This window comes from Bubalus kerabau, chromosome 20 (assembly GCF_029407905.1).
Source record: "Bubalus kerabau isolate K-KA32 ecotype Philippines breed swamp buffalo chromosome 20, PCC_UOA_SB_1v2, whole genome shotgun sequence".
NCBI lineage: Eukaryota > Metazoa > Chordata > Mammalia > Artiodactyla > Bovidae > Bubalus > Bubalus kerabau.
Window position 1 is genome coordinate 24,154,412 of NC_073643.1, and position 27,887 is coordinate 24,182,298.

Below are 27,887 nucleotides of genomic sequence, written 5' to 3' on the forward strand. Positions count from 1 at the left end.
TCTGGATGAATGGTGATTGTCGAAGTCTTTTAAGAAACATTTTCCCTGCAGGTAATCCCTTATGAATAACAAAAAAAAAAAAAAAAAAGTCTATTCGCCAGCAGAGTGAGAGTGACAGAACTTAGGTGAAGAAGGCATTTTTCAGTTGTATTTAGAATGCATCGGAAGTAAACTCCCCTTTTCAGTGAATAGAAAGGCAAAAAGTATGGTTTTCCTGGCAAAATGTTAGGGATGTGGAAAATTCTTCCCCAGTAATGAAGAAAAGAAAATGCCCTGGAACGTGACTACAGAGATAGAAAGCAAACACCAAGTAAAGGAGTGATCATGGTGTCCTTAGCAAATAAATGAATGAATAAATAGAAAACCACATGAGAGAAGATAATAGATTTCAGTATTGTTTGTTTGTGAAAGAATGGATGTAATACCTTTTGGCCAATCACACAGGCAAATTAGAAAATTTGATAATCAAGCATTGCATTTGTTTTTATATTCATGGCATCAGTTCAATTAGGCAAATTTGGGAATGCCTGTTTTGAGAAACTGATCCAAAAATAACCTTGTAAAATCAAGTTAGAGATACATTATATGCCCTGAGGGTACAGGAAGTGAACGGGAAAAATATGAAATTACAAAGTGACCTATAATAGTCACTTCATTGGTAAAGGTGATATAACTTCCATTACCAGTCAAGACCTAGTTTGATGTCTAATTTCACTGGCTGTCTAATGTATCAAATTAAATTAGGTACAAATGAGAAAATACTTGGTTAGGGTAAAAAAAAGTACTATACCATTTTGCTTTCTCTCGACTGAAAACCAAACCAAGTAGCACGGACAAGGAAAAAGAAGCTCAAATATTTTATTGCAGAAGGAGTTAAAGGGTTTTACCCCCAAACTGACCTGGCTGAAGATAGTTGGCAAAAAACACTTGGATTTCCTGCTGCTTAGTGGTGGTGGTGGTGGTTTGGTCGCTAAGTCATGTCCGACTCTTGCGATCCCTTGTTACATATCCAGAATAGGGAAGTAGTTTTGTCATTGTTGTTGTTGTTGTTTTTCCATTTATGCCACTAATATTTGAGTGCTGATTATGTGCCAGGTTCAAGTCATTGCTGTATGGGATAAACAATGCCTCCTCCCTGGTCTGGGCCTAACGCTTTGGTATCATTTTCCTTTCACAGTTTGCAGAATTAGCAGAAGACTTTGTTGGATAGTCCATTACTTTTTGTAGATATTTGAAGACAAGAGTCCTCAGCAGGAAACCCTCCCCCACCAAGGCTGCATCCAAAGCATCTCTAGTCCCCGGTGTATCCCACATGTAACTGGCAAATACCCGTGAGGCAGAAGCTTTCCTGACCCTTTCGTTTGCCCTTTTGCTAAAATATGTCCTGAATAAATGGGAACTTGAAGATGCCATTGTGAAGCAAGGGCACCAGAGGTTGTGAGAACTGTAAGAGAAGCTCTGCACCGCAGTCTAGAAGGCTGCTGGTCCCAGAGCAACAGATGGAGGCAGCCTTCTCCATGGATAAAAGTCTGACCAGGGCAAGTTACAACCCTTCCCTGGGCCCCAGTTTTTCCGCCAACAAATGAAGGCTGTGGAAAGAGATGCTCTTATTCGGATGCTCTTTTTCTATGCAGCTCACTTGCTTCAGCATTTGAACTTCTCTTCTACACAGTAGACACTATGGGAAGGAAGGTGATGATTTTTTTCTAAGCGATTCACACACACAGAACAGGAATTTTACAAAGAAATCCTTCATCCTTCCTCACCTGCACTTCGTTCACCCTTTTCCTTGCTTTTGCTCAGCTGGCACCCGCTTGCTCTCAATTTCTTTTTACAATCTCATCGTTCCTGGTGTGACAGCATGTCTCTGGGAGCAGGTGCCAGCTGGAACAGTCTTTTAAAAACATTTCTCTGCTGTATCAATCTGCATCTTCAAGTGGGTCCTCTTTCCTCTAACTATACCTTTAAATCTTCCCCCTCCCCTACTTTGTGGATCTGGCCTCCTACCTAAATCTGGCTCCTGCTGTTCTAAATTTCATACACATTATTCGGGAAACACATTATTCTGCAAAACTGTTTATATATATATTATTTGGATGTACAAATGCCAATTATAGAGAAGTTGTTCTCTCTTCTGTTAATCACTTACTTTTCTCAGTAGCTATCTCCCCACTGATATGTGGATTATTATGTATCTAGGCATAATGACTGCTGTGAAAGGAATAGCATGCAATACATTTTGGAGCTTATGTTTTAGACTGAAGGGGAATGTGACTACTACTAAAAAAAAATCAGATTTTAACAAGACCCTTACAGAGAAGGAATGTGACATAGCCAATGTATCTATGTCTTTTGCTACATTTAGCTCTACATGGGATACAGTAATATACCTTCTTTCTTCATATGAACTTTTCCTTCCATTAGGTCTCATCAGTAATATTTAAAATATAGAAATCCTTTTCATTAAAATATTTATTTCTTCCCTTAGAAAAAGAAATCAAAAATTTTTAGGCCTAGTTTTAAAAAGCAACACGCTGTGGGTAATTTATTTTGGTGGTTGTTATTAGGGATGTGAAAAATATCACCACTGCAACTAGCAAGAAGTATAAATGATACATTATTGCAAGTGTTCTAAAAAATCAGAACAAAACTAATTTATTATAGTTCTGTCTTCATTATACACCACATGTTGGTGAGTTAAACACAACAAAATTATTCTTTTTTTTTTTAAAAGTGTCTACTAAAGATAAAAAGAATAAGGTAACAATTAACGTGTAGTTTGTTACATAAAAAATCTGATATACATATTTCTATTGCCTGTTAGCTTGTTCTAAGCCTTTTAACTATTACAAAAAGAAAAGTTGTTGTTCAAAAGCAAACATTCAATTTAGTTGATACAACATTACAGTACAGTCAACTAACATCATTCAACAAAGGTAACAAGTCTAGCCTTAGCTTCTTGAGTTAAAAGTCTATAGACTAGATTGCTACAAAAGTTTCAATGCTGCTTCACAACCTTGTGTTAGCTTTTTGGAGGACAGGGTACTGTCTGCTGATGGCTTCAGAAGAAGGGGTCATGCTACTGGTAAAAGCACAGGGGAACCCCAACCTGTTATTAATCATTTTATTGAGCATTGTAGTTAGAACAGCATTACTGAGTTTAGCACAACAACTAAAACAAAATAATAATAATAATATAATAATAATAATCATAATAATGATAAGAATAAAAACCGAACACAAACTGGAAGCCTAGAGACGCTGCCAGCTGTGTCAAACCCTTGCGATACGCTATACTAAAAAAATTTGAAATATCCACCCGTCCTCTCCACTCTGCCACAAACTAGCAAAGTCAAAAATACAAAAGTCTTCAACTTGTTACTTTTGCAGAATAAAGCAAAAACGTCTTTGTGCTCCTTACTACCAGAAGCAAAATATCCACTGAGTTACCACATGTAATAGCTTCTGGATGTGTCAACTTGAGTTGGCTTGGTGTCTGCAGTACCATCTTTGTCTTTCTCGCTGTCACCTTCCCAGAGGTTAATGAGTGGTGGGTACAGCTCATTTAGTGGGATGGAAGAGGTTTTTTGCATATACTTTTTCAATGAATGATGGTAGTTTTTCCTCTTAAATCTTTTGGCAATATACACAGCAATGGACGCAAGGCTAATGACGGCAAACATGGACCCCATTACCGCAGCAAGGGCTGTACTGGTTTCTTGATCAGAAATGTCCAGTGCAAAGGCAGCATTTTTGGTTGTGACATTAACACATGACTTTTGAGTCTGCTGATGAATATTGGACACTGTGAGACACACTTCATAATCTGTGGAAGGCTGCAGATGTGTTAGGTTGTATTCGTGAACATCTACCGGGACCCTGGCAGTGTATGTTATATGGGGGTTGTCAATCTTCATGGTGGCAGATGACCATTTTAAGTTTGATGTCATGACATTGGAATTGACTTTCCAGGACACTAAAATGGAATGAGATTCTGTCTGCTTGACATATATTTTCAGCACCTGGGCACCATCCAGAAGGGTTCCATTAACCTTAATCATCACGACTCGAGTGTCTGCCCCTTCCACATTCTGGGCAACACAAGTGTATCTTCCTGAGTCTTCAATCTGTATTTTAGATATTTCCAATGTACCTTCACTACTTAGCTTATATTTCTCTGAAAGGGTTTCCACAGTTATCTTATTCCCGAGGGGCGTGACCCAGTATATTTCAGGTTCCGGCTCAGCCATGGCCCGACAGTCTAGGAAAACCGTGGTGCCGATATCCATGTTTAAATGATTTGGAAATGTGTCATGAGATATCATTGGGAGGCATTGCTCACTGGAATCCTGGATTAAAACTTCCTTTACCTGTTGCCCTCTGTATTCAGGTGGCATGGCACAGAACATAGACAAGGGCTCCATGAAGCGGATGTTTGTCTTATTGGAGTTAATCCAGTGGATGACACAGTCACACCTCAGGGGATTGCTGTGGATACTGATCTCACGCAGATTAGGAAGGGATTCTACTGTCTTTTGATAAACGGCATTCAGAGCATTGTTGTTCAACATCAAGCTTTCTAGGGCAGGAACACTTCGAAAAGCCAAGCGGTGGATGTAAGATAATTTGGGGTTATTGGTGGCTTCTAACTTTGTGAGTTCAGGCAAGTTATCCAGGGCATAGCGATCCACAGAAACGAGCTCCCCCATATTGTTGATCCCCAGTTCTTTTAACCGAAGCATATTTTTGAAGTCCCCTTCCTGGATTTTGTGGATGGGATTTTTGTTGAGGTCTAAGAATTTCAAGTTAGGAACTTTTTGCAGGGCAAGTTGAGGGACTTTGACTAGTTTGTTATCATAAAATGACAGACTCTCGAGGCTATCCAAGCCCACCAAGGCATTTCCAGGAATATCAGTGAGATACATTCCGGCCAAAACTAAGCTTCTCAAATTTGAGAGAGGTTTGAAGTTCATATCCAGAATTCCAATCACGGGGTTTTCCCCAATCATGAGAATTTCCAGGTTGGGTGTGGAATCAAACCAGCGGCTATCGATCACTTTCAATTTGTTGGAGTTCAGGTGGAGCCTTAAAAGATTTTTTAAGCCTGAAAAAGCATTGGCAGAAATAGTGCTAATCTGGTTATGGTTGATGTAGAGTTCTTGAAGGTTGCTAAGGTCTTGTAGACAATAATCATTCATTTCCGTAATCTGATTTTCCTCCAGATGTAGAGTGGTGAGCTGGGTCAGGTTTGCTAGCCCTACCTCCTTAATATTTGTAAAGTTGTTTTGGGAGAAGTCTAGCTCCGTCAGGTTGAAAAGCTGCTGTAGCTCATCCACAGTCTTGGCGATGTTATTGCTCTGTAACAGAAGCACTTGAGTGTCACTGGAAAGGTTGCTGGGAATCCTTGTTAAGCGGAGATCATTGCAGTCAACAGTGGTAGCTTCTCTGTACGTTGACTGAGGGGTAAACCAGGGCCTAATTTCACATACACAAAGTTGTGGACACTCATTACTTTGTAGGGAAGACCCAGTTAATGAAGTCATGAGCAGGCTCAGCACCATCTGGTAAGCTGCTAAGACAAAGCTCATCCTAGCCATGCTGGCTTGCCAAGCAAGTTGAACTCCTGACAATTGTTAAGTTTTAATAAAACACGAGCACTATGTAGTGGTATGAAAGACAGCAAGCAAAAAATGTAAACATTTAAGCAAAGTCTCTGTTGAAAACCATAGAATTCCAGAGTCTGAAGGGATGATTTCCTGGAGTTTCAAAAGGCAGGAAGCAATCTGGAGTCTCTTTACCTGTATCTCTCAATTCCAGGCATGTGCACAGCTCTATGGCATAAGTTATTTCAGCCAAATCAAAGTCTGGAGATGTGCCTGAAAATCAGATTAGGACAAATGTTATGTTTACTCCATATACGTTCTACATTATAGCTTTTCTTTGTCTACTAAAAAGACAATCACTTATAAATCTAATAACATTCGAAGTAATTAAACAAGCTTTTAATTTGTAGAATACTTTTAATATATTATTACACTTACTAAACTAATTTTAATGTTCCTTCACTTTTATGATTAAGTTGGGACTTTTTGTATTACTGAGTGAAATCATTAAACACACAGGTACACACATACACACACACTTAATAAAAACACTTAAAAGCCCACAGATATCATTTCTTTCAAGATGAAGGTGACTTTAGAAACTACATATATTTATGGCTCAAAAAAAATTAAAAGGTCATTCCTCTTTGTATTTTAATTGTATTCTTCATTTGTTTTCATGAATTCTTTCTTTTCCAAATGGTAGACATATTCAGCCACAGCTGATCTAGCTCAATTACTCGTATGCAAAAAATTAATTTAACAGAACTGCAAAAGAAAAATATCAGTTTTTCTTGTATTCTCATAGACACATCTGATTTTGACTGAATGAAATTGTAAAAGGACTCTAGTCCACCACACTACTGGTCTTCATTAAAAATACAAATACACTTATACATGTATATATATAATTTTACATGCATGATTTCATCCGTCTCATAGGAAATGACATGGTCACTTAATAGCTATACAAGGGTATGTTATTCAACCTTATTTAACATGTTAAATAACAAGGGCATGTTATTTAACCTCTGACAGCCTCAGCTTCTTCAACCCTAAAGCAGGATTGGTCATAAAAGTATCTCTTTCATAGGATTATTGAGAGAACTAAAAGAATCTATGTAAAGCTCTTAGTGTAGTGCCTGGCAGATATTAAATGCTTATAAAAGTTAATTATATTTGTTATCTTATTATAGCTCTCATCTATTTAATTTTAGCTATGCAGTGGTTTGGAGAAGGCAATGGCACCCCACTCTAGTACTTTTGCCTGGAAAATCCCATGGACGGAGGAGCCTGGTAGGCTGCAGTCCATGGAGTCGCTAGTGTCGGACACGACTGAATGACTTGACTTTCACTTTTCACTTTGATGCATTGGAGAAGGAAATGGCAACCCACTCCAGTGTTCTTGCCTGGAGAATCCGAGGGACGGGGGAGCCTGGTGGGCTGCCGTCTATGGGGTCGCACAGAGTCGGACACGACTGAAGCGACTTAGCAGCAGCAGCAGTAGCAGCATGCAGTGGTTATTGGAGGATAAATAAAAGAAGGAAAGCTGGAGATATTTGATTTTATTTAGCAATGTATCATCTATTGATTTTGATAAGGTCTTCTGGAGTCAAATATGTATTGCTCACCTGCTTGTAAAGATCATACAGTAGCTAATGCCGATGGATTTTTAGATTACATCATGCGTAAAAGTCATTATGGATTCAGTGTCTGTCCTGCTCTCCCAAGACCAGTCCAGTCATTTGCTAAGATATTAAAAATAGAGATATATATTTTCTTACACTTGCTATAATGCAACTCAGCTTTGAGTACTGAAGGTACTTCAGTGACTAGTGTTTTCTTTATCTTCAGAAGATTACTGTAAGGATTCAATAAAGAAGAGCATATAACATGTTTGAAGCCTAGTGTTCAATACACAGCAAGCTCTCAATTCATATTAGCTACTATTACTACCCTCATTCTTTACAAAACACAGTTATCCTTGTGAGGGACCAAGAAGCATAATGCTACAAATAGTCCTGCAGTTCTCTATTTGTTATATATATATATATATATATATATATATATATATATGTAGAAAGAATGAAAAATTGTACATTTTTCAGGTTGTTTTATAAAATACACAAACCAAGTTCCTGGTCTAACAAGATGGAATTTTAAAAAACCATCGAGTACAGATCTGGCAAATCAGAAGCCGGAGAAGGGAGGCCATGTGCTGTGTAATGCTGCCGCTAAGTCACTTTAGTCGTGTCCGACTCCGTGCGACCCCATAGATGGCAGCCCACCAGTCTCCCCCGTCCCTGGGATTCTCCAGGCAAGAACACTGGAGTGGGTTGCCATTTCCTTCTCCAATGCATGGAAGTGAAAAGTGAAAGGGAAGCCGCTCAGTTGTGTCCAACTCCTAGCGACTCCATGGACTGCAGCCTACCAGGCTCCTCCATCCATGGGATTTTCCAGGCAAGAGTACTGGAGTGGCTTGCCATGTGTAATGCTAGATGCTCACTATCCTCAGTGGGGTGAAACATACTGACATCCTCCTCCTCTGGATGTGGATACTTGACCACATATCATGGATCTGCAAAACTTTTCAATGTTTAACACTACCTGATTGTGACTTTTATCAAGAAATTCCATAAAATAAAAGCATACCTCAGAGAATAGCATTTTCCAAACATCATTAACTCCACGAGTTTATTCTACTCTTGTTTCCATTTACAGTAATCTTAAAATAGGGACAGTGGTCACAATATATGTTCAGATAAGAACACTTTTGCCCCAGGTTTTTCCTTAATTTTAATTCATAATAGAAAAACCAGGAGTATAAATATACCTTTAATACATCTGAGATGGAATTTCAACTAATTTTAAAATTCTGACTGAACTGAAGAAAACATGGCAGAAAGTAAAACATATATTTAAGTTGTGTGAAACTCCCAAAACAGTCTGTTACCATTGAAGAGTATCTTTTATGGGGCTATCCTTTTTGAATATTGTCATGTGGAATCCCTCCATTTTAGTTTATATGATGAGGTTATTATATTGAAATATTCAAAATTCTCCTTTACACATACACAAACCTCTTTAAACAAACACACCACACAAGCTCAGAATGTCAGCTATCATATCAAACATAGAGGGAAGATATATTCTCTCAAACTAGCATTCAGTTCCTTTGGGAACTGAGAATAAAACTTCCTTAACACAAAAGGAGGTGTTTAAGATGTTTCTATTTGTATACCATTGTAAATTCTCTATATTTTATTCTCCAAGACTTATTTTTGAACATTATACATAGAACAAAGCTTCACAGAGTCCCTATACCATTTTAAAACATAGGTTATGTCTCAGGAGCCATTCATTAACAGTGTTTAAAAGTAAAGCCATTATTGCAACAAGAGAAGAAAACTACAGACCAATATCTGATGAATATTGATCCAAAAATCCTGAACAAAATACTAGCAAACTGAATTCAATGGCACGTTGAAAGGATTATACGCTACGATTAAGTTGGATTCATACATAGAATACAAAGATGATTCAATATATGAAAATCAATCACTGTACACCATATTAACAGAACAGATGACAAAACCCACATGATTATCTCAGTTGATTCAGAAAAAGCACCTGACAAAATCCAGCACCCTTTCATGATAAAAACACTCAACAAACTAAGAGTAAAAGAAAACCACCTCAACATAATAAAACCTCTATATGAAAAGCCCACAGCTAAAATCAGCCTCAGTGGTGAAAGAGTGTAAATTTTTCATCTAAAATCATGAACAATGCAAGGATTGGCACTCCTATTTACCTTAGAACTAAGCCACTCCTATTTACCTTAGTACTAGAACTCCTAGGCAGAGCAATTAGACAAGAGACAGAAATAAAAGCCATCCAAATAGGAAAAGTGAAAGTGAAGTCGCTCAGTTATGTCCGACTCTTCGCCACCCCATGGACTGCAGCCTACTAGGCTCCTCGGTCCATGGGATTTTCCAGGCAAGAGTACTGGAGTGGGGTGCCATCACCTTCTCCGTTTGCTGATGATATGATCTTCTATGTAGAAAGCCCTAAAGGTGTCATGCAAAAAACCTCCAAACTGTTAAAACTAATGAACAATTTAAACAATACTGCAGGACACAAAATCAGCTGTGTTGTTACACATGTTAATGACCCATCCAAAAAGGAAATTAAGGAAAGAATCCCATCTACAATAGCATCAAAAATAATAAAATACTTAGGAATAAAGTAACTCAACCAAGGAGGTGAAAGACTTGTACACTGAAAATTACAAAATACTGCTAAGAGAAATTAAAGAAGATGAAAATAAATGGAAAGAAATTCCATGTTCATAGACTGGAAGACTTACTACTGTTAAGATACTATCTACTCCAAAGGATCTATAGATTCAATGCAATCCCTATCAAAATCCCAATGACAATATTTAAAGATAATTAAATAAAAAATATTAAAATTTACATGGAATCTTAAGGAACCCTGACTAGCCAAAACAATCCTGAAAACAAAGAACAAAGATGGAGGCATCACACTTCCTGATTTTAAAACATACTACAAAGTAATAATGACCAAAGATAGACATACAAACCAATGGAACAGAAAGCCCAGAAATAAGCTCTTCCATATATTATCAGATCTTTGACAAGAGTGCCAAGACTATACAATGAGGAGAGGATAGTCTGTTCAACAAATGGTGTGGGTATCCAGATGCAAAAGAATGAAGTTGGGCCCCAAGAGGATAGCCACTGTCAAAAGAACAGAAAAGAACAAACTTTTGATGAGGATGTGAAGAAATTAAAACTCTTGTGCACTATGGGTTGGAATGTAAAATGGTGTAGCCATTATGGAAAACAGTATGGAAGGCTCCTCAAAAAATTAGAAATAGAATAACAATATGATCCAGCAACCCAAATTCTGGGTATTTATCCCAAAGAATTCAAAGCATGATCTCAAACAGGTATGTGCACACCAATATAAACTGCAGTGTCATTTATAATGGCAAGAAGTGGAAGCAACCCAGATGTCCACTGATGGATGAATGGAAAAAGAAAATATGGCATATACATAAAGTGGGATCTTATACAGCTTTAAAAAAGCTTTAAAAAAGAAGGAAATCCTGTCACATCTACAATATGAATGGCCCCCGGGGACATTTACACTAGATAAAATGTCAGTCACAAAAGACAAATACTATAAGATTCCACCTATATGAATTATTTAAATAATCAAAAGCACAGAATCAGAAAGTAGAGAGGTGGTTGCTAAGGACTGTAGGGAGGGGAAAGGGAGAGATTTTGAAAAAATTTTAAACTTCATATTGGAAACCTGATAAGAGTATCAGTTTTCTAAGATGAAGAAGTTTTGAGAGCTCTGTACAACAGTGTGACTATACACTTAAAAAATGGAAGATGGTAAGTTTAAGTGAAGGACAGGGAAGCCTGCATACTGCAGTCAGTGGGGTTGCAAAGAGTTGGACATGACTTAGCGACTGAACACCAACAACATTTAATGTTAGGGCTTTTTACTATAATAAAGTAAGTGAATCACAATACAGGCCAGCTTTTATCACCCACACACAAATTAAGATCTTAAATTCTGCAACAAATAACAAATGGCTAGCACAGATTATTTTAAAAAGTAAAACTGATTTGTTCTAGGGCTAATTGGACCAAAGTTGGTCAAATGTGAGAAGACTGTGTCTTCCATAAACAAGTGTGGCTGTTTAAAGGAACGGTCCCTTAAATAATAGCAAACCATAGCTTTAAAGGCCCAGAATTGGCCAGTGATGCCTTTCAAAGAGTCCACGAGCAATTATATAATTAAATTTGATGCTTCTTTTATATATGTTTGGAACACTCTGCTCTGCATATAAAATTTCAAAGGAAATGGACTGCATGGTCATCACCATCAGTGAAATTGGCACTGATTCCCATTTCCCCCATTGAATCATGCAGATGGATGTTAGTTTGATAGGAATTTGAGCTAGAATCTTTATGCATTAAGTTCTTAGGGAGTTGGGCAAAAGAAATAAGCAAGTCACAGTCACATGATGGTTGTGCAAATTGTAGTTACACTAAACCCAGATAGCTCTCAAATTACAGAAAGGATTCTGTCCTGGGGGAATCAAGTGATCTGGATTCAGAATCAGACTTCTTCACTTACTTACTAGAAGTGTTACCTTATACAAACTACATACATTCTTTGTGTCTCAGTTTCCATGGCTTAAAGTAAGACTAATTATACATACTTCATATGTGGAAACTAAATAAAATAATCTATGTGAAAGTATTCAGCCCAGAATCTGGGAAAGAGTCCAGCACAGACTGAGACCGCAAATCCTTATTTGAATCTCTGGAACCTCATCAAATTTGCCCGTTAAATTTCATTCTCACTCTGCAGTGAGATTGGGAGGTAATGAATAAGCAAATGTCTTTAAGACTCTTGGGTATGACAGGTATTTAGAAAAAGAGTTATTTTTTTCTAATTATTTCAAAAATTATTATTGCTTACCATTTCCATTATATTTTTACCCAGTATTATTGAAATTAATGTTAGAAACCCAGAGAGCAAATATTGCACTGGGGCTAAATTAAAACTTGTTGCAGGCAAGCAAATTGTGAAACAGAAACCTCTCACCTGGAAATTAACATCATCTCATAGACACTATTAGTTACATCAATGAAGAACTAAAACTTTGACCTGCTAAAAGCTGAAGAAAATGCCTTCAGCAGACGTATGCTTTTATGCAAAGTTTCTTTGGTGGCCAAATTCACACCATGTACATAATGTTCAGAAAAATAGGGCATAGATCCAGGGCTAACACAGAATTCAGGTTTGATTGTCTTCTTTTGGGAATGGCTTGAATAATGGAGAGAAGGGATTTTTATTCAAGTAAGCTTTCCTTCTGGTTAAAAAGAAAAATTGTCTCCATACACATTCTCTCTCTATCCACTCTCCTGTTATGGGGCCTGAAGTGGGGGTGGTACGGTAGAGCAAACCTCACTCTATGGATTGACCTCCCATAGGGAACTTCTGCTCCAGGTACAAGTGCCTGATGATTTAGATTCACAAAGTCTTTAAGCTTTTTGAAACAGGAATTTAGCATAGAGTTAAGAGTGAAGTTTCTGGAGAAGCAGACCTGGTGTCAAATTCAGCTCTGTAACCTTGAGCAAGTTATTGAAGTTTTCTAAGTCTGGTTCCTTTTTTCAGAAACTGGCTATCATAAAACCTTCTTTGGTAAGAGAATTAGGATGAGATGTTAAATAGGGAACTTTTGGTAGAGGATCTGGCACATGGCAAGTGCTCAACAGGTGTTAGCCATCACTACTTACAGGTTTGGTGTCTCATATTGAATCGGAGTCTCTTAATGGGCATTGAGGATGAAAGGGTGGTGGAAATCAGTAGACTGCCATTTTGGTAGCAGCAACTGCAAGTTCTGAAAAGGACTTGGCCAGAGGCCGTCTAACAAGGCAGATGGCTACAGCAGGTAGAACCAGAGAGAGAGAGAAGAGAGAGATTGCAGGGCTTTCTTATTGAAGGGTGTATTTTATTTCCCTTAAGAAAGAAAGAAGGTCTTGCTAATGCATTCTGAACTCTGAATCTGCAAGAACTGTTTTTAAAGGCATTCGTTTCTTGCACTTTCTTCTGGCCCTTGACCCTTTCTGACTTTTAGATTTCTTTCTCCAACCATTTCCCAAAATTATGCTCCTTGTTCGCACATTATCCAAAGTGAAGCAGCCTGTAGCGTGTGTTAGTGACCACAGATGGAGGGTGCGAACGGGAGAAAGAGCTATAATCACCTCCATAATACATTAAGGCAACAATAAAGTGTATCCCCTTGCAAGGATGTAATGGAGCTCGAAGAGGCTCTTTTGCATAAGGAACTGTTCCTGAAAGCCCACATTATTCATCAGCAAAGAGTGCAGCAGTATGTGTGAATGGGCTGAGCAACAGAATGAGGACACCAGGGAAACGATTCTTCATTTTGGCTTCACCACAAACTTTTCAGGTGACCTTGAGCAAGTCCAGTACTCTGAGTCCTATTTTATTTATCTCACAGTAAGTGGGTCAAGAAGAAAACAGTCACAGCTTCCGAGACCAACACAATCCTCGGGAAGTCATCTCATCAGTCCATTCTCCAGTGTCATGAAAACTACACTTCTCACCATTTCAGAGAGGTAATCCTTCTTCCTGCCCTTCATTCTTTCCTTTGTTTCTCTTTTTTGGTTATTAAATTGTTACAGAGGCATGGAGTTTGATGATTATGCCAAGAATCTCAAACTGCAGTGCCTTCAGGGGTCAGGTGGGTAAAGTCAGTTGAGTAGAACACGGAAGGAAATAATGGTCATGTAAAAAGCTGGAGAGTGCATGCACTCCAAAAGGCATCCACAGATATTTATATCTGTACAAGCTAAAACAAAACAAAACAAAACTATGTGCTTTATGAGGCCTGTAATGGCATGAGGCCAGTTTGAAATCTCTGAACTATTTAAATATCACCATAGGTAACAATATCACCAATCATGCTGAGCTAATGGGAGTATCTGATAATTAGATGTCAGTTTTATAGGTTTTCACGTGGGAAGTATTTGCCGATAATATTTGAAAGTTCAGTTCAGTTCAGTCACTCAGTCGTGTCCACAAAGAGTTGGACACGACTGAGAGACTGAACTGAACTTTCAAATATTATCGGCAAATACTTGCCACGTGAAAACCTATAATTAAAAGCTCAGCGTATTAAGGTGTGGGTGTGACTCTTTGCTCTGAAGAAAACTTCTTTTGTTGTTGCTCAGTCGCTCAGTTATGTCTGCTCTTTGCAACCCCATGGACTGCAGCATGCCAGGCTTCCCTATCCTTCACCATCTTCCAGAGTTTGCTCAAATTCATGTCCATTGACCAGTGATGCTATCTAACCATCTCATCCTCTGCCACCCTCTTCTCCTCTGCCCTCAGTCTTTCCCAGCATCAGGGTCTTTTCTAATAAGTCAGCTCTTCACATCAGGGGGCCAAAGTATTGGAGCTTCAACATCAGCATCAGTCCTTCCAGTGAATATTCAGGGTTGATTTCCTTTAGGATTGACTGGTTTGATCTCCTTGCAGTCCAAAGGACTCTCAAGATTCTTCTTCAACACTTTAGCACTTTTTAAAAGAGTATTCAGTTCAGTTCAGTTCAGTCGCTAAGTCGGGTCCGACTCTTTGCGACCCCATGAATCACAGCACACCAGGCCTCCCTGTCCATCACCAACTCCCAGAGTTCACTCAAACTCACGTCCATCGAGTCGGTGATGCCATCCAGCCATCTCATCCTCTGTCATCCCCTTCTCCTCCTTCAACACTTTAGTGCTTTTTAAAAGAGCATTACATTTACAGAAATTCATTTTACACCCCTTTCTTTTGGAACACCTACTTTAAAAGGCAGGACCTTAGAGATACCCTAGGTGATCCAGCATGACCAAGTTAATTGGCAGAGGAACAAAATAAAACACAGGTGCCTTGATCCTCAATTCAGCAGTTCCTGATCTGACCACTTTAAAATTCATTGTTGGTTTTTCTGATTCCTAGAGGAAATTGTGATCATCCCTTTCCTAATTTTATTTTCTTCTTGTATATGTTATTCTTAACTAATAAGGACTCAAAAATCCTCTGGTATGCTTAGGCAGTACAAATGCAGTAGTGTGTAAAGCAGAAGATGGCCACACATGATCTTTTGATTACCCCAAATTTTCCTTCCTGTTTTGGGCTGGGGCAAATCCATCACACTGCAGGTAAAGCATCAGCCAGCACCTCTGGGAAAAGCTCAGAGGTGCAGCTGGTCTCCAAGTTGAGGGTATAAGCTGGAGCCACAATTTATTAGGTTCCTGAGAGGAACTGGGCATGGACAGCACATTAGCCCTTGTGGGAGGGTTGGCCAGGCATGGTAAACAGAACAGGCTAGGACGCATGGACTGAAGAGTTGCAAAAGAAAAAATTTAAAAGATCAAAAGAAAACAAAAGCCAGAAGCCCAGAGCCAGTTGGGATGAACCCAAATCTAAATAGGTGGCTTGGTATGGTCGGGAAGGGGCTTGTGGAAGAGCCCTGGGGAATAAATCTACTTCAGAATCTGGTTTGGTTTCAACTGATCAAAGGCAAACAGGCTCATCTCCCTTTGAAATATGAGAAATACAAACTATGAAAGTTGGATAAGACCTTGGAGATCACCTGGCACATCTAAAACAAGCTCTCATTTCATAGAGGGACACCTCAGAGAGGTGAGATCACATATTTGGAGGCCAAGCTTGACTGCATTCCTACCCTCCAAACACAGGGCTGTTTATGGAACCCCACACTGCTTCACTTAGTCTTGGGTTAGTTGAAATTCATATTCTGGCAGGGTCTAAATGGGCAGGGTCCAAAACTCTCTGAAGAATGTTGGCCTCCAGCACTCCGTTAATCAGTTACCGTTCGTTTATTAGAAGCAGAGGAAAATGTCATTCCATTTAGTAAAAGTTCAGTGGCTTGTTTAGTAACCTCCATCTTAACCTTCGCTTAGGTGGATCACAGACAGGATAGCTCAATCAATCATGCTGATGGCCAGTTTATTCCAAAAAATTAGGTCAGCTAGACAATGTCTACTGATGTTTTTAAAACATGCTAGTGAATTGATAATAATGGTTGGTCTGTTCTACATAAGCACAACCAAATCACAAGTTTAATTTTTAAAATGCATTAACTTTTTAAAATTTGATGATGGACTGTGTATGTTGCAAACTTTGTAAGAAAGGGCACAGATATTCAAATATAATAAGTGGATTTGAAAAATTAGTAGGAGTCGGAACTGAGCATTCAAGGTAGAAGAGGCCTCATGAATACTATAATAATAATATGAATATAGCTAACTTTATTAATAGACTTACTTTAATAGAAGAATTACTATGGACTAACCACTATAGTGGGTGCCTTACATGTATATGCTATAATGTATGATCATCCCTATGTGTTATAGAGAGGTCAAGTAACTTGTCTAAGATCTCAAATAAGACTGAGTCAAGAACATAAAGCTCAGGCCATAATACGATCTAGTTGCGAATCTTTTCTGGTTTGGAGGCAGCTTGAAAATCAGAGTGGTGCCAGGATTGGTGGATTAGACCAACAGTTAGATGACCTGAGTCCTTAGCTCTGGTTGTGCCTCCAACTCAGATCATGCTGGCCATCTTTCCCGCCTGTAAGGGATGAGTTGGGGCCAAGTATAGATGATGTCTTAGGACTCTGGTAGCTCCAGGATTTTAGGTACTTGACACTTATTTTCTGAGTTTCTACTCATAGTAGCACCCACGTAAGCAGCCCTTCCTATGACTGACAGAAAAACACTACTTAATCCTGGCTTTTTAAGAGAAATTATGCTTAGCAATTTTTTTTTTTTTTTAAGAAATGGTCTAAAGAGGCAGACAGAGCTAGGTCCATATCCTGCCACTATCTATATCACCTTGGACAAATTAGTCCAACTCTCTGAGCCATGGTTTCCTCATCTGTTGGAAGGGGATCTTCATCTATCTGCCTCACATGGGTACTACGAAGATTTAATGAAAGAGCATGTCTTGAGCAGTGCCTGGGAATCTCAATAATCACACATTTACTCTGGAGTTCTCAACTTAAGAAAATACAGTCAGGTGCTGAAAACTGAGTTAATATCTACTCTTCCAACAAGGAAATGAACACATTTCCTGAAAATTATCTGGAACACCTTTCTCTTTCCTTTCCTTTTCTTTCCTTTCTCCTCTCTCTCTCAAGCCCAGTCTTTATGTAGTGCTTTACTTTTGCCTCACAACATCTTTGGGAGACAGGAACTCTGATTGTCCCTTTTCACACAGTAGAAACCAATGCAGAGATATTCAGTAGTGTGCTCAATATATACAGCTAGAAAGTGATGGAACAGGATTTGAACTGAGGCAGCCTGGCTCCATAGCCCATGGCCTACACACCCACATGTAACATGTGACCTCCCACATAATCATCCCAAAGAAGCCCAGACTTTGAATCAGAGGAGTATGATGGTCAATGAAGTATCAAAAGTATAGAGTGGCTGGCTGGGAGAATTTATTGCTCTTAAAGGCAATACAGATTCTTCCCAAATGATTGGCGCTTAATAGATCTAGGCATGGATCATCTCTTTGCCAAAATGCTCGTGTACCACTGAGACATCCTCTATTCCTCAGTTAAGGATAAAACAGTTTTCTAGAATTCTAGAAAGATTTTAGAACAAAGGCACAAGAACAGTTCTGCAGTTTGGTTTGGACTGAATCTTTACAGGAGACTTTGGTAGGTACCACGATTTTATTCTGTTTTACTCTAATATGAAATACAAGTATATAAGCAGCTGTCCTTCTCCCTCAGACAAAACAATGGGCAGGACTCAGAAAAGGCTCAACCTGCAAACTCTCCAATTATCGCATTACTGCCTTCAAAGTCCAATGCTCATTTCCAGAACATAGTTTCAAAGGCAATATCATTTTTAGAATTAAGAAAATATATTTATTTTAATAAGACAATGCTAATTAAATCTTTGCATGCTAGTTAAGTAGGATGTCAATTTTGCAGTTTAATGGTAAACCTCTTGAAAGAATTCTCCTTTGGAAGCACTATGTTTAGAAGTACATATACCTCTCTATACTGAGAGGTTGAATGACAACCAGAATATTTCCATTTCTAATTGTCTTAGAAATGTTCCAAATGAATTAAATCCTTTGCCAAACAAAGAAACAAAAAATGAAGCAAAGGATGGGCATTTACCAACATACTTACCTATTGATCTCGGTTACTCTGGGTGCAGAGATGTAAATAAGAAGCAAAGGGAATTAAATTGTTAGCCCAAGAAAGATAGGAAGCATCTTTTCTAAAAAAATAAATTATTTTCTAACCTTGTAGACACTTCTCATTTTTACACCTAATGTTTGTTGTGGGTTCGTGTTGACTGAGTAGTAGTCATTATATCAGTCCATACTTACTAACAGCAGTTCGCTGTTATATGCCACAGGCACTGCACTAAGCACTTTACATAAGTTATTTCATTTAGTGTTCACAACCCTATGAGGTAGGAAACATTAATTTATCTATTTTTATGGATGATGAAATGGAGACTCAGAAAAATGAAACAAGCTGGCAAAGATCAAGGAGCCAGCAGAGTGATGGAGGATCTGTGTGAATCCAGGCACCTGAGGCCAGAGCCCAAACCATGCTCTTCTACTGTCCCAGGCTGTCTGGGCAGAGCAAGTCCTTGGCAATGTTTTATCTGCCAGGGCTAAAGTGAGCTTCACAGTAGCTCAGAAAAGCTACAGAGCTTTTCTGTCTTGTTCATGATGACACTGGCCTGGCATCTACATAGTGGGCACTTACTAAATAAAGAAAATATCTGAATCAATTAAAATGTGCTTTCCAAGTGCCCAGATATGACAATGATATTAAGCCAGCAATTTTCACAGTCCTACTGGGTCTCTTCTAATTTGGGCTGATACAAATCCTATGCTTTTATTTTCTTTTATTTTTTTGGCTGTGCTGGGTCTTCGCTGCTGTGTGCAGCCTTTCTCTAGTTGTGGCAAGTGGGGCTCTTCTCCATTGCAGTGCTCGAGCTTCTCATTGTGGTGGTTTCTCTTGCTGTGGAAGGAGCATGGGCTCTCGGTGCCTGGGCTCAGTAGTTGTGATGAATGGGCATGTGGGATCTTCCTGGACCAGGGATAGAACCCATGTTCCCTGCATTGTCAGGAGGATTCTTATCCACTAGACCACCAGGGCAGCCCAACCTTGTGCTTTTAAAAGTCATACTTTTATTTAAATTAAAAAAGAAGAATAAAAAGCTTTCAATTTAGCATATAAACTTCCCCCCATCCATCCTAATGCCTGTCATTTAGGAAAATCCTGCTCTCTGATTGATCTTTTTTCCAGACTCTGATGAAATCCGGATTTAGTCTAAATGCAAAAGAGGTCTAATAAACTGATACCTAATTTAATTAGATTAATTTCATTACACAAAGGCTCATTGGGTGTTGACTATGTCACAGGGCCAGAAAGACCAGACCCTGGGCTTAAATAATTTATAATCCTTTCGAGGAGAAGAAGACAAAATATACAAATGACTCTGTAAGATAAGATACATGTCAGAAGGAAGGAAGGAATGAAGAGATATATAGATCCTTGAGAAGGAGAGCTGAGAGTTGCCAGCCTGTGACAGCTCCATCAGCAACATCCAGTCCAAACCTCTGATGACAGAAGTGTTCTGTGTTGGCTCTTCCCAACAGGGTAGTGACTGAGTACTTGAAATGTAGCTGGTGTGACTGAGGAATGGAATTTAAAACTTTTATTTAAACTTATTTCAGTTGCACTTAAATAGCCAGATGTGGCCAGCAGCTACTATACTGGGCAGCAGAGCCCTAGATTTATAGACTTAGTTGTTTATTACCCAGGGTTCTCTTTAAGAATGCAGATTCTTATGCCTTAAGAAATGTTGATGAAGTTGGTCTGGGATAGGGTTTGGGTATATAAAGCTCCACAGGGTGCTCTAAAGCACACCAAGTTTAAAAATTCCAGCCTCAGGCTATCCTGGGCTCTGCCCTGTCAGCAAGCACAAGCTCAGAGTGTCTGGCAGGCATGTCAGCCAGATGACATCTTTACATGGTAACCGTAAAGATGTCGCTTGGCTTGGCTTTGCTCTAAGTCATTCTGTTTCCTTCCTTTACCAACTCATCCAAGTGTTTTGGAGGTGACCCAAGCTCCAAGCTAATATTTCAGTGAAGTCCAAAGTTGTGTTTTATTCCTCTTGGTAGCTGCTGTGCCTAAAACAGTGCCTATGAGTCTTCTATAAATGTTGACTGAAATAACCAAGATATATCACAAAATATATTTTCAACAATCTTCCACTTAGGGAGACCGCCACCCCAGAGACCAAAGTCCACTTGAAACAGATGTACGTATGGATGACGGACTGCAAAAAGCAAACACAAAAAAGCCAATGCACTCTTTAAAAGATTCATAATTTGACTACAGAAAGAAAGTTATGAAAAAAGAATTTTTTTGTCCAGAATCTCAGGATAAGGCAAGTAAGACTCCTGCCTTCAAATTAGGTATCAGAGTGCACCATTGTTCTCCTTACCATCTTTGAAAATAGCAGTTATCTGAGACCATTCTGTATAGAAAACAATAGAAAATAACCTAAACAAAAAATGTCTTTAACCCTGTAACAAATGCCATCATTCTTTGTCTATTTCTTTACAAGGCTGAGTGTAGGAAACTTTCAGAAATTAAGAATTGCTGATGGCGTTTGCTGCCCAGTGCCTAGTAGAGTGCTCAGCACTGAGGGGGCACTCAACATTGGTTCTTGAATGAATAAGCTTTTGGGTGCTGTTGTGCCTTAACTATTTTGTTTTTTTAGGCACTTTATTTGGCCCTCATCAAAAACATTTGTCATTTCTGGATCACACCATTGGGTCAGATAATAGAAGATATGAAATAAATTTAAGTTTAAAAACCAGCAGAGCAAATTCATATTATGGTAGAAAAGGTGGAAATTGTTTTTGAGAACTCAGGAAATTATATTTCCCACCTAAAAGAAAGGGGAGGGAAAACATGTCAACTGATAAGGCAACTCTTTAGAACATAAGAGTAAACTTAGGCTTTGGAGCCAACAGATTGAATGAAAATCTGGTTCTACATACAGGAGCAGTGTGAGCATCCTTTCTTCATGGGTTTGTTAAAAGGCTCAAATGAACTGTCCTCCCTCAAAAAGGTATGTGTAAATCCTAATCCCAGGACCTCAGAAAGTGATCTGTTTTGGAAATAGGGTTGTTGCAGATGTTAATTAGTTAAGATGGGGTCATACTGGTGCAGGGTGGGCCCCTAATCCAATGTAACTGGTGTCCTTATAAGAGAGGAGATGATGTGAACACAGGGACACGCATGAAGAATATTGTTGTTGTTTAGTCACTCAGTTGTGTCTGACTCTTTGCGACCCCATGGACTGCAGTACACCAGGCTCCCCGTCCTTCACCATCTCCCAGAGTTTGCTTAAATTCATGACTATTGAGTCGATGATGCTTTCTAACCATCTCATCCTCTGCTGCCCCCTTCTCCCTTTGCCTTCAATCTTTCCTAGCATCAAGGTTTTTTTCCAATGAGTCAGCTCTTTGCATCAGGTGGCCAAAGTATTAGTGTAAGCATCAGTCCTTCCAGTGAATATTCAGGGTTGATTTCCTTTAGGATTGACCGGTTTAATCTCTTTACAGTCTAAGGGACTCTCCAGAGGCTTCTCCAGTACCACAATTTGAAAGCATCAATTCTTTGGCACTCAGCTTTCTTTATGGTTCAACTCAAATCCATACACGACTACTAGAAAAACCATAGCTTTGACTATAGAGACTTTTGTCAGCAAAGTGATGTCTCTGCTTTTTGTCATAGCTTAACTTCCAAAGAGCAAGTGTCTTTTAATTTCGTGGATGCAGTCACCATCTGCAGTGATTTTGTAGCCCAAGAAAATAAAATCTATCACTGCTTCCACTTTTTCCCCTTCTATTGTCATGACCATGATCTTAGTCTTTTTAATGTTGAGTTTTAAGCCAGATTTTTCACTCTCCTTTCACCTTCATCAAGAGGCTCTTTAGTTCCTCTTTACTATCTGCCATTAGAGTGGTATCATCTGCATATCTGAGATTGTTGATATTTCTCTTAGCAATATTGATTCCAACTTGTGCTTCATGCAGCCCAGCATTTCTTATGATGTACTCTGCATATAAGTTAAATAAGCAAGGTGACAGTACAGGGAGAATGCCTTTTGTCAATGAAGGCAGGGATTTGAGTCACACAGCGGCAAGGCAAGGAACACCTGTTTGCCAGCAAACCCCCAGATGCTAGGAAGGGGCCAAGGAAGGGTTCCTTTGCAGGTTTCAGAGGGAGCATGGCACTGCTGACATCCTGGATACCTCAATTTCCGACTACCGACCCCCCAAACTGAAACAGTAGACTTCTGGTGTTTAAGCCACCCAAACCTTGATATTTTATTATGACAGTCTTGAAAATAATACAGTATTCTTGCCTGGGAAATGCCATGAACAGAGGAGCCTGGTGGGCTACAGTCCATTGGGTCACAAAAGGGTTGGACCCGACTTAGTGACTAAACAATAAATATGTGTATTAGCTATTTTCCTAATTATTTTTCCATGAGTCATTGTTTTATTTGAGGTGCTGACTCTCTTTACCCTCCTTCTCCCCACTGTATACCTATGACACAGAAACTAATTATGAAAAAAGGTGGTTTTCTGCCATTGCCTGTATATCTTATGGATAGGGAAGTACTCATTCTTCAACGCTCTGGTAAACTTGATGATCTTTACAGCTTTGTCTCTAGGACTTAGCAAGCAAGACTAATGGTTATTCATGAACTCTCAGCTCTATTCCAAAATAATTTTTCCCCCAGTGTTTTGAAAGTCATAAAGCAGATACAGTTTGAAGAATTCTTGAACCTATCGTCTTTCTAATCCCTTTTAAACCTGAGATTCTAAGACAGCAAAGGAAGCTGGACCAGGATTTTTTTTTTTTTTCCTGTTTACATCACTTGCAGGATCAAGAAAGTTTTTTTCTTTTTTTCCTTTCTTTGTAAGAAATGAGCTATTTGCATAACTGGAATCATAAAGTAGCAATTTAACATTATTGAATTGAGAAACCGACAGAAGGCTAAACAGAACAAAACATGAACCAACAACTGGGCTATTTTTATTGCTCCTTTTTAGTATCAGCAAGTGCAGTGACATAAAAACTACCATGAAATCAATTAATTTTAGTCTTTTTACAAGTTATTTTAATTCTCCTCCCATAATATGTCTATATAAAATAATTGCTTTGTAATTACCGACATAATTAAATGTTAAATAAATGCAAAATTCTTAGTTTGGCAGCCTTTATATGTCCAGAAGGCTGTTTCATTACTTCTTTTTAAGAACTTCACAGTATATTGCTTAATATTTTCACTGCACACATAGATTTCACCATGCCATGTTAATAAATGTTGCATAAGGAGCCACCTGCTATAATGGCTCTTGATTATACTTTCAAAACTACAGATAGACCAATGAAAAAAATAGACTCATCATGGTTGGTTTTGAAAGTGGCAGTATGTCGGCTGCTAATGCCAACACTGTAGACTGCTGGATGCCAACCAAGTCAAGCAACTCCATTAGACTGTATCAGGTTTTCTTTTGCTCCCAGCCTGAATGAGAGTTTAGTCTATAATAACTTCTCATCAAAAAAATGGCAAACATTTTCACATCCACATCAGAATATTTTTTGCATTTTTCTTTGCTCAAAGAGAATTCTGTACCACCTTTTGTTATATTTTTATATCCAGTAGTAATCTTTATTAGCTAACAGACATTTTCACAAAAATTTTATTTAAAAAATGAAAACACCCAGTGTTCTTCTAAGGGGAGCTTGTACTTTTAGATCTCATCTTGAGGTATTTCTCTAAGGAATCTGACTGCTTAGAATTTGCCAACTAGAGGAGTAAGTGCTATTAAACTTTATACTGAGAAAATGTCAAAAACATATCCTTTTCACATTGAAATGTTCCTGTAAAATTTGGAGACCGATATACAGAGGTATACATATCTTCAGTGTAAAAGTTCCTGCTACCCAAGGTTAAAGATTGCAGTGTTTGGGTGAGTGACAGTATTTGCCCTTCAATTTGATAGACCTTAAGCACACTGTATTTCTACAGACTGCAATATTTTTTAAAGAAGCAAAATAAAGCCATCTGTCCCCTAACTCTTAAAATAAATGTGGTTTCAAGTTCTTTCTCTAAAAAGGGTGCCTATCCATTCAAATGTTCCCTCTGAAGGGTGGGGGTGGCAGTGGCTGTCTACGGAAGAGTGTCAAGATGGCCAAAGACCAGGGATGGGAGCAGGATATACAGCAAGAGGGCAGCACTGTGGAGCATGCTTTACCTACTTTCTCACAGCATGGGATGGAGGCAGATGTGATTATTCTCATTTTGTAAACGAACTTTTAGGGCCCAGCGACTAAGTGACTTGCTAGAATTCCCACAGCTAACTGGTGAAAGAGCTGGTATTACACCCAAGTTTATTAACATTCTTTAAAAAAAAAAAAAAGACATCATTTTTAAAAGTACATTTATTGTGATTTATTTTTAAATATGTATTTATTTATTTTGGCTGAACTGGTTCCTAGCTGTGGCACGCATGATCTTCATTGTGGAACGCGGGCTTAGTAGTCGTAGCATGTGGACTCTTTATTTGTAGCTGCAGACATAAGTTGTAGCTTGTGTATGGGCTCTAGTTCCCCAACCAGGGATCAAACCCAGGCCCCCTGCATTGGGAGCAAAGAGTCTTACCCACTGGACCACTGGGGAAGTCCCCCAGGTTTGTAACATTCTGAAGTCAGAACCCATTTTGTGAACCCACTTGCCTTGGTGATCTTACTGGACCTCCAAGAAGAAGTGTGAATGCACTGCAGCGAATTGCAGGTACACAGAAGAAAACCAACTTCTAAAGTAAAACCTTGGTTAACCAGAAGATTAAGCTCAGGGAATCTGCAACTTTAAAGCTTTATTAGAGAGCTTTTACTTTCCATCTTTAATACCCACTTTCTTGCCTTAGATAAAGGTAGTTAATTTTTTGTTTTAGACACTTTTTTTTCCTTCAAGGCCCTGATAATGAACTCATATTAGAGAACTATTTTTAAAAAATCTAGACCCCTTGTTATTAACTTCTTTTCTTCAAATTTCCCATTTTCTCCTAAAAGTGGACTCTGGAGGAAAAAATTTCTAGTTAATTAGGATTTCTGGTAATCAGGTTTTTAAATTGTTTTGGTAAATTAAAATCAGGTGAAAGCTACCTCCCTGAATTTGAAATAGCTTCTTATTATAGATTCTCCTTAATGCCAATGTGTTTGCCTATGTTAGTATGCATTTGAAATTAATGGTCCAATACACAAAGTGCTCAGATCGTCAATGACCTGGGGGCCATAAATCCACCAGAACACATTAGTGGGACGGTCCCTTAATTACACAGTTTAGGCTTTACGTAATCAATGGTGCAAAGGAACAGCTGAGAACATAAAAATGCCAGCAGGCATTGTAAATCATAATGCATTCCATAATCTCCTCAATTCATGTGTCTTATTAAATTAAAAGTAAAAAGAATAGTTTTAGTTAAATATCTATAATATATTGCCACATAACCATTAAAATATAAAATAATTCAATGCTATTATAAGATCATCTTTATTACTTTAGGAGTTACTTTTTGAACTTTAGATATAGGGATGATATTTTTAATGAATCAAAATGAAAGTTATCTCTTAGAAAGGTTAACTAAATAAGAAGGTTCTTTTTTAATAAAATACATTTTAGAATAAAATGCAGTACAAGCTTATCTATCTAGGACTAATGAACACCTTAAAAGCTTTCTTAGGGTTTTAAGTTTAAGAGTACACTATTTGTTCAACTGGTTATAACAGTGATGAAATAGATTAATGTTGGTTTATTATTACTTCACATTACATTTAAATGAGGATAATTAAGACATAATTTGAACACAAGACCAGAAAATGAGAATTACTTTCCTGGATAATTAGGCAATTTTAAATATTAAGCTTCGGCAACTTGGGATAAAACATGGACAGGTAGCTTAATTTTGCTTCAGAACTTTTAAGTCTCAAAAATCTAACAAGCACCCATGTTCAGTTCAGTTCAGTTCAGTCGCTCAGTTGGGTCCGACTCTTTGTGACCCCATGAATTGCAGCACTCCAGGTCTTCCTGTCCATCACCAACTCCCGGACTTCACTCAAACTCACATCCATCGAGTCGGTGATGCCATCCAGCCATCTCATTCTCTGTCATCCCCTTTTCCTCCTGCCCCCAATCCCTCCCAGCATCAGAGTCTTTTCCAATGAGTCAACTCTTTGCATGAGGTGGCCAAAGTACTGGAGTTTCAGCTTTAGCATCATTCCTTCCAAAGAACACCTAGGACTGATCTTCTTTAGAATGGACTGGTTGGATCTCCTTGCAGTCCAAGGGACTCTCAAGAGTCTTCTCCAACACCACAGTTCAAAAGCACCAATTCTTTGGCGCTCAGCTTTCTTCACAGTCCAACTCTCACTCCATACATGACCACTGGAAAAACCATAGCCTTGACTAGACAGACCTTTGTTGGCAAAGTAATGTCTCTGCTTTTGAATTTACTATCTAGGTTGGTCATAGCTTTCCTTCCAAGGAGTAAGCGTCTTTTAATTTCATGGCTGCAATCACCATCTGCAGTGATTTTGGAGCCCAGAAAAATAGTCTGAAACTGTTTCCACTGTTTCCCCATATATTTGCCATGAAGTGATGGGACCAGATGCCATGATCTTCGTTTTCTGAATGTTGAGCTTTAAGCCAACTTTTTCACTCTCCACTTTCACTTTCATCAAGAGGCTCTTTAGTTCCTCTTCACTTTCTGCCATAAGGGTGGTGTCATCTGCATATCTGAAGTTATTGATATTTCTCCCGGCAATCTTGATTCCAGCTGGTGCTTCCTCCAGCCCAGCGTTTCTCATGATGTACTCTGCATAGAAGTTAAATAAACAGGGTGACAATATACAGCCTTGACGTACTCCTTTTCCTATTTGGAACCAGTCTGTTGTTCCATGTCCAGTTCTAATTGTTGCTTCCTGACCTGCATATAGGTTTCTCAAAAGCCAGGTCAGGTGGTCTGATATTCCCATCTCTTTCAGAATTTTCCACAGTTTATTGTGATCCACACCATCAAAGGCTTTGGCATAGTCAATAAAGCAGAAATAGATGTTTTTCTGGAATTCTCTTGCTTTTTTCAATGATCCAGCAGATGTTGGCAATTTGATCTCTTGTTCCTCTGCCTTTTCTAAAACCAGCTTGGACATCTGGAAGTTCACATATTGCTAAAGCCTGGCTTGGAGTACACCACAGAAATTGGCAAACCCTAGGAATCAGGATTATCTTATTGGAGAGATGTTAAACATTTACCAGAACACTACTGGTGTTAAGGCACCAAAGTAGCAGAGTTGGAATAGGTACATGGAATCAGAACTACTTCAGTATGAATGAGATTCAACGTCTGCTAAGATAGCATGGTGACTATAGCCATGAAATTAAAAAGATGCTTGCTCCTTGGAAGAAAAGCTATGACAAACCTAGATGGCATATTAAAAAGCAGAGACATCACTTTGCCAACAAAGGTCCATACAAAGCTATGGTTTTTCCAATAGTCATGTACCGA

The 27,887-nt window shown here is 38.6% G+C and overlaps 1 protein-coding gene across 1 annotated transcript in view; it reads right to left on the reverse strand.

Moving 5' to 3' along the window:
* Positions 1-223: 223 nt before the first annotated feature.
* Positions 224-27,887, reverse strand: part of LRRN1 (leucine rich repeat neuronal 1) — a 43,720-nt gene continuing 16,056 nt past the window's right edge. The window contains exon 2 of the mRNA XM_055557979.1: positions 224-5,876. Coding sequence (XP_055413954.1) covers positions 3,447-5,597 — 2,151 coding nt within the window. The 5' untranslated portion in view covers positions 5,598-5,876 and the 3' untranslated portion in view covers positions 224-3,446. The remainder of the gene's footprint in view (positions 5,877-27,887) is intronic.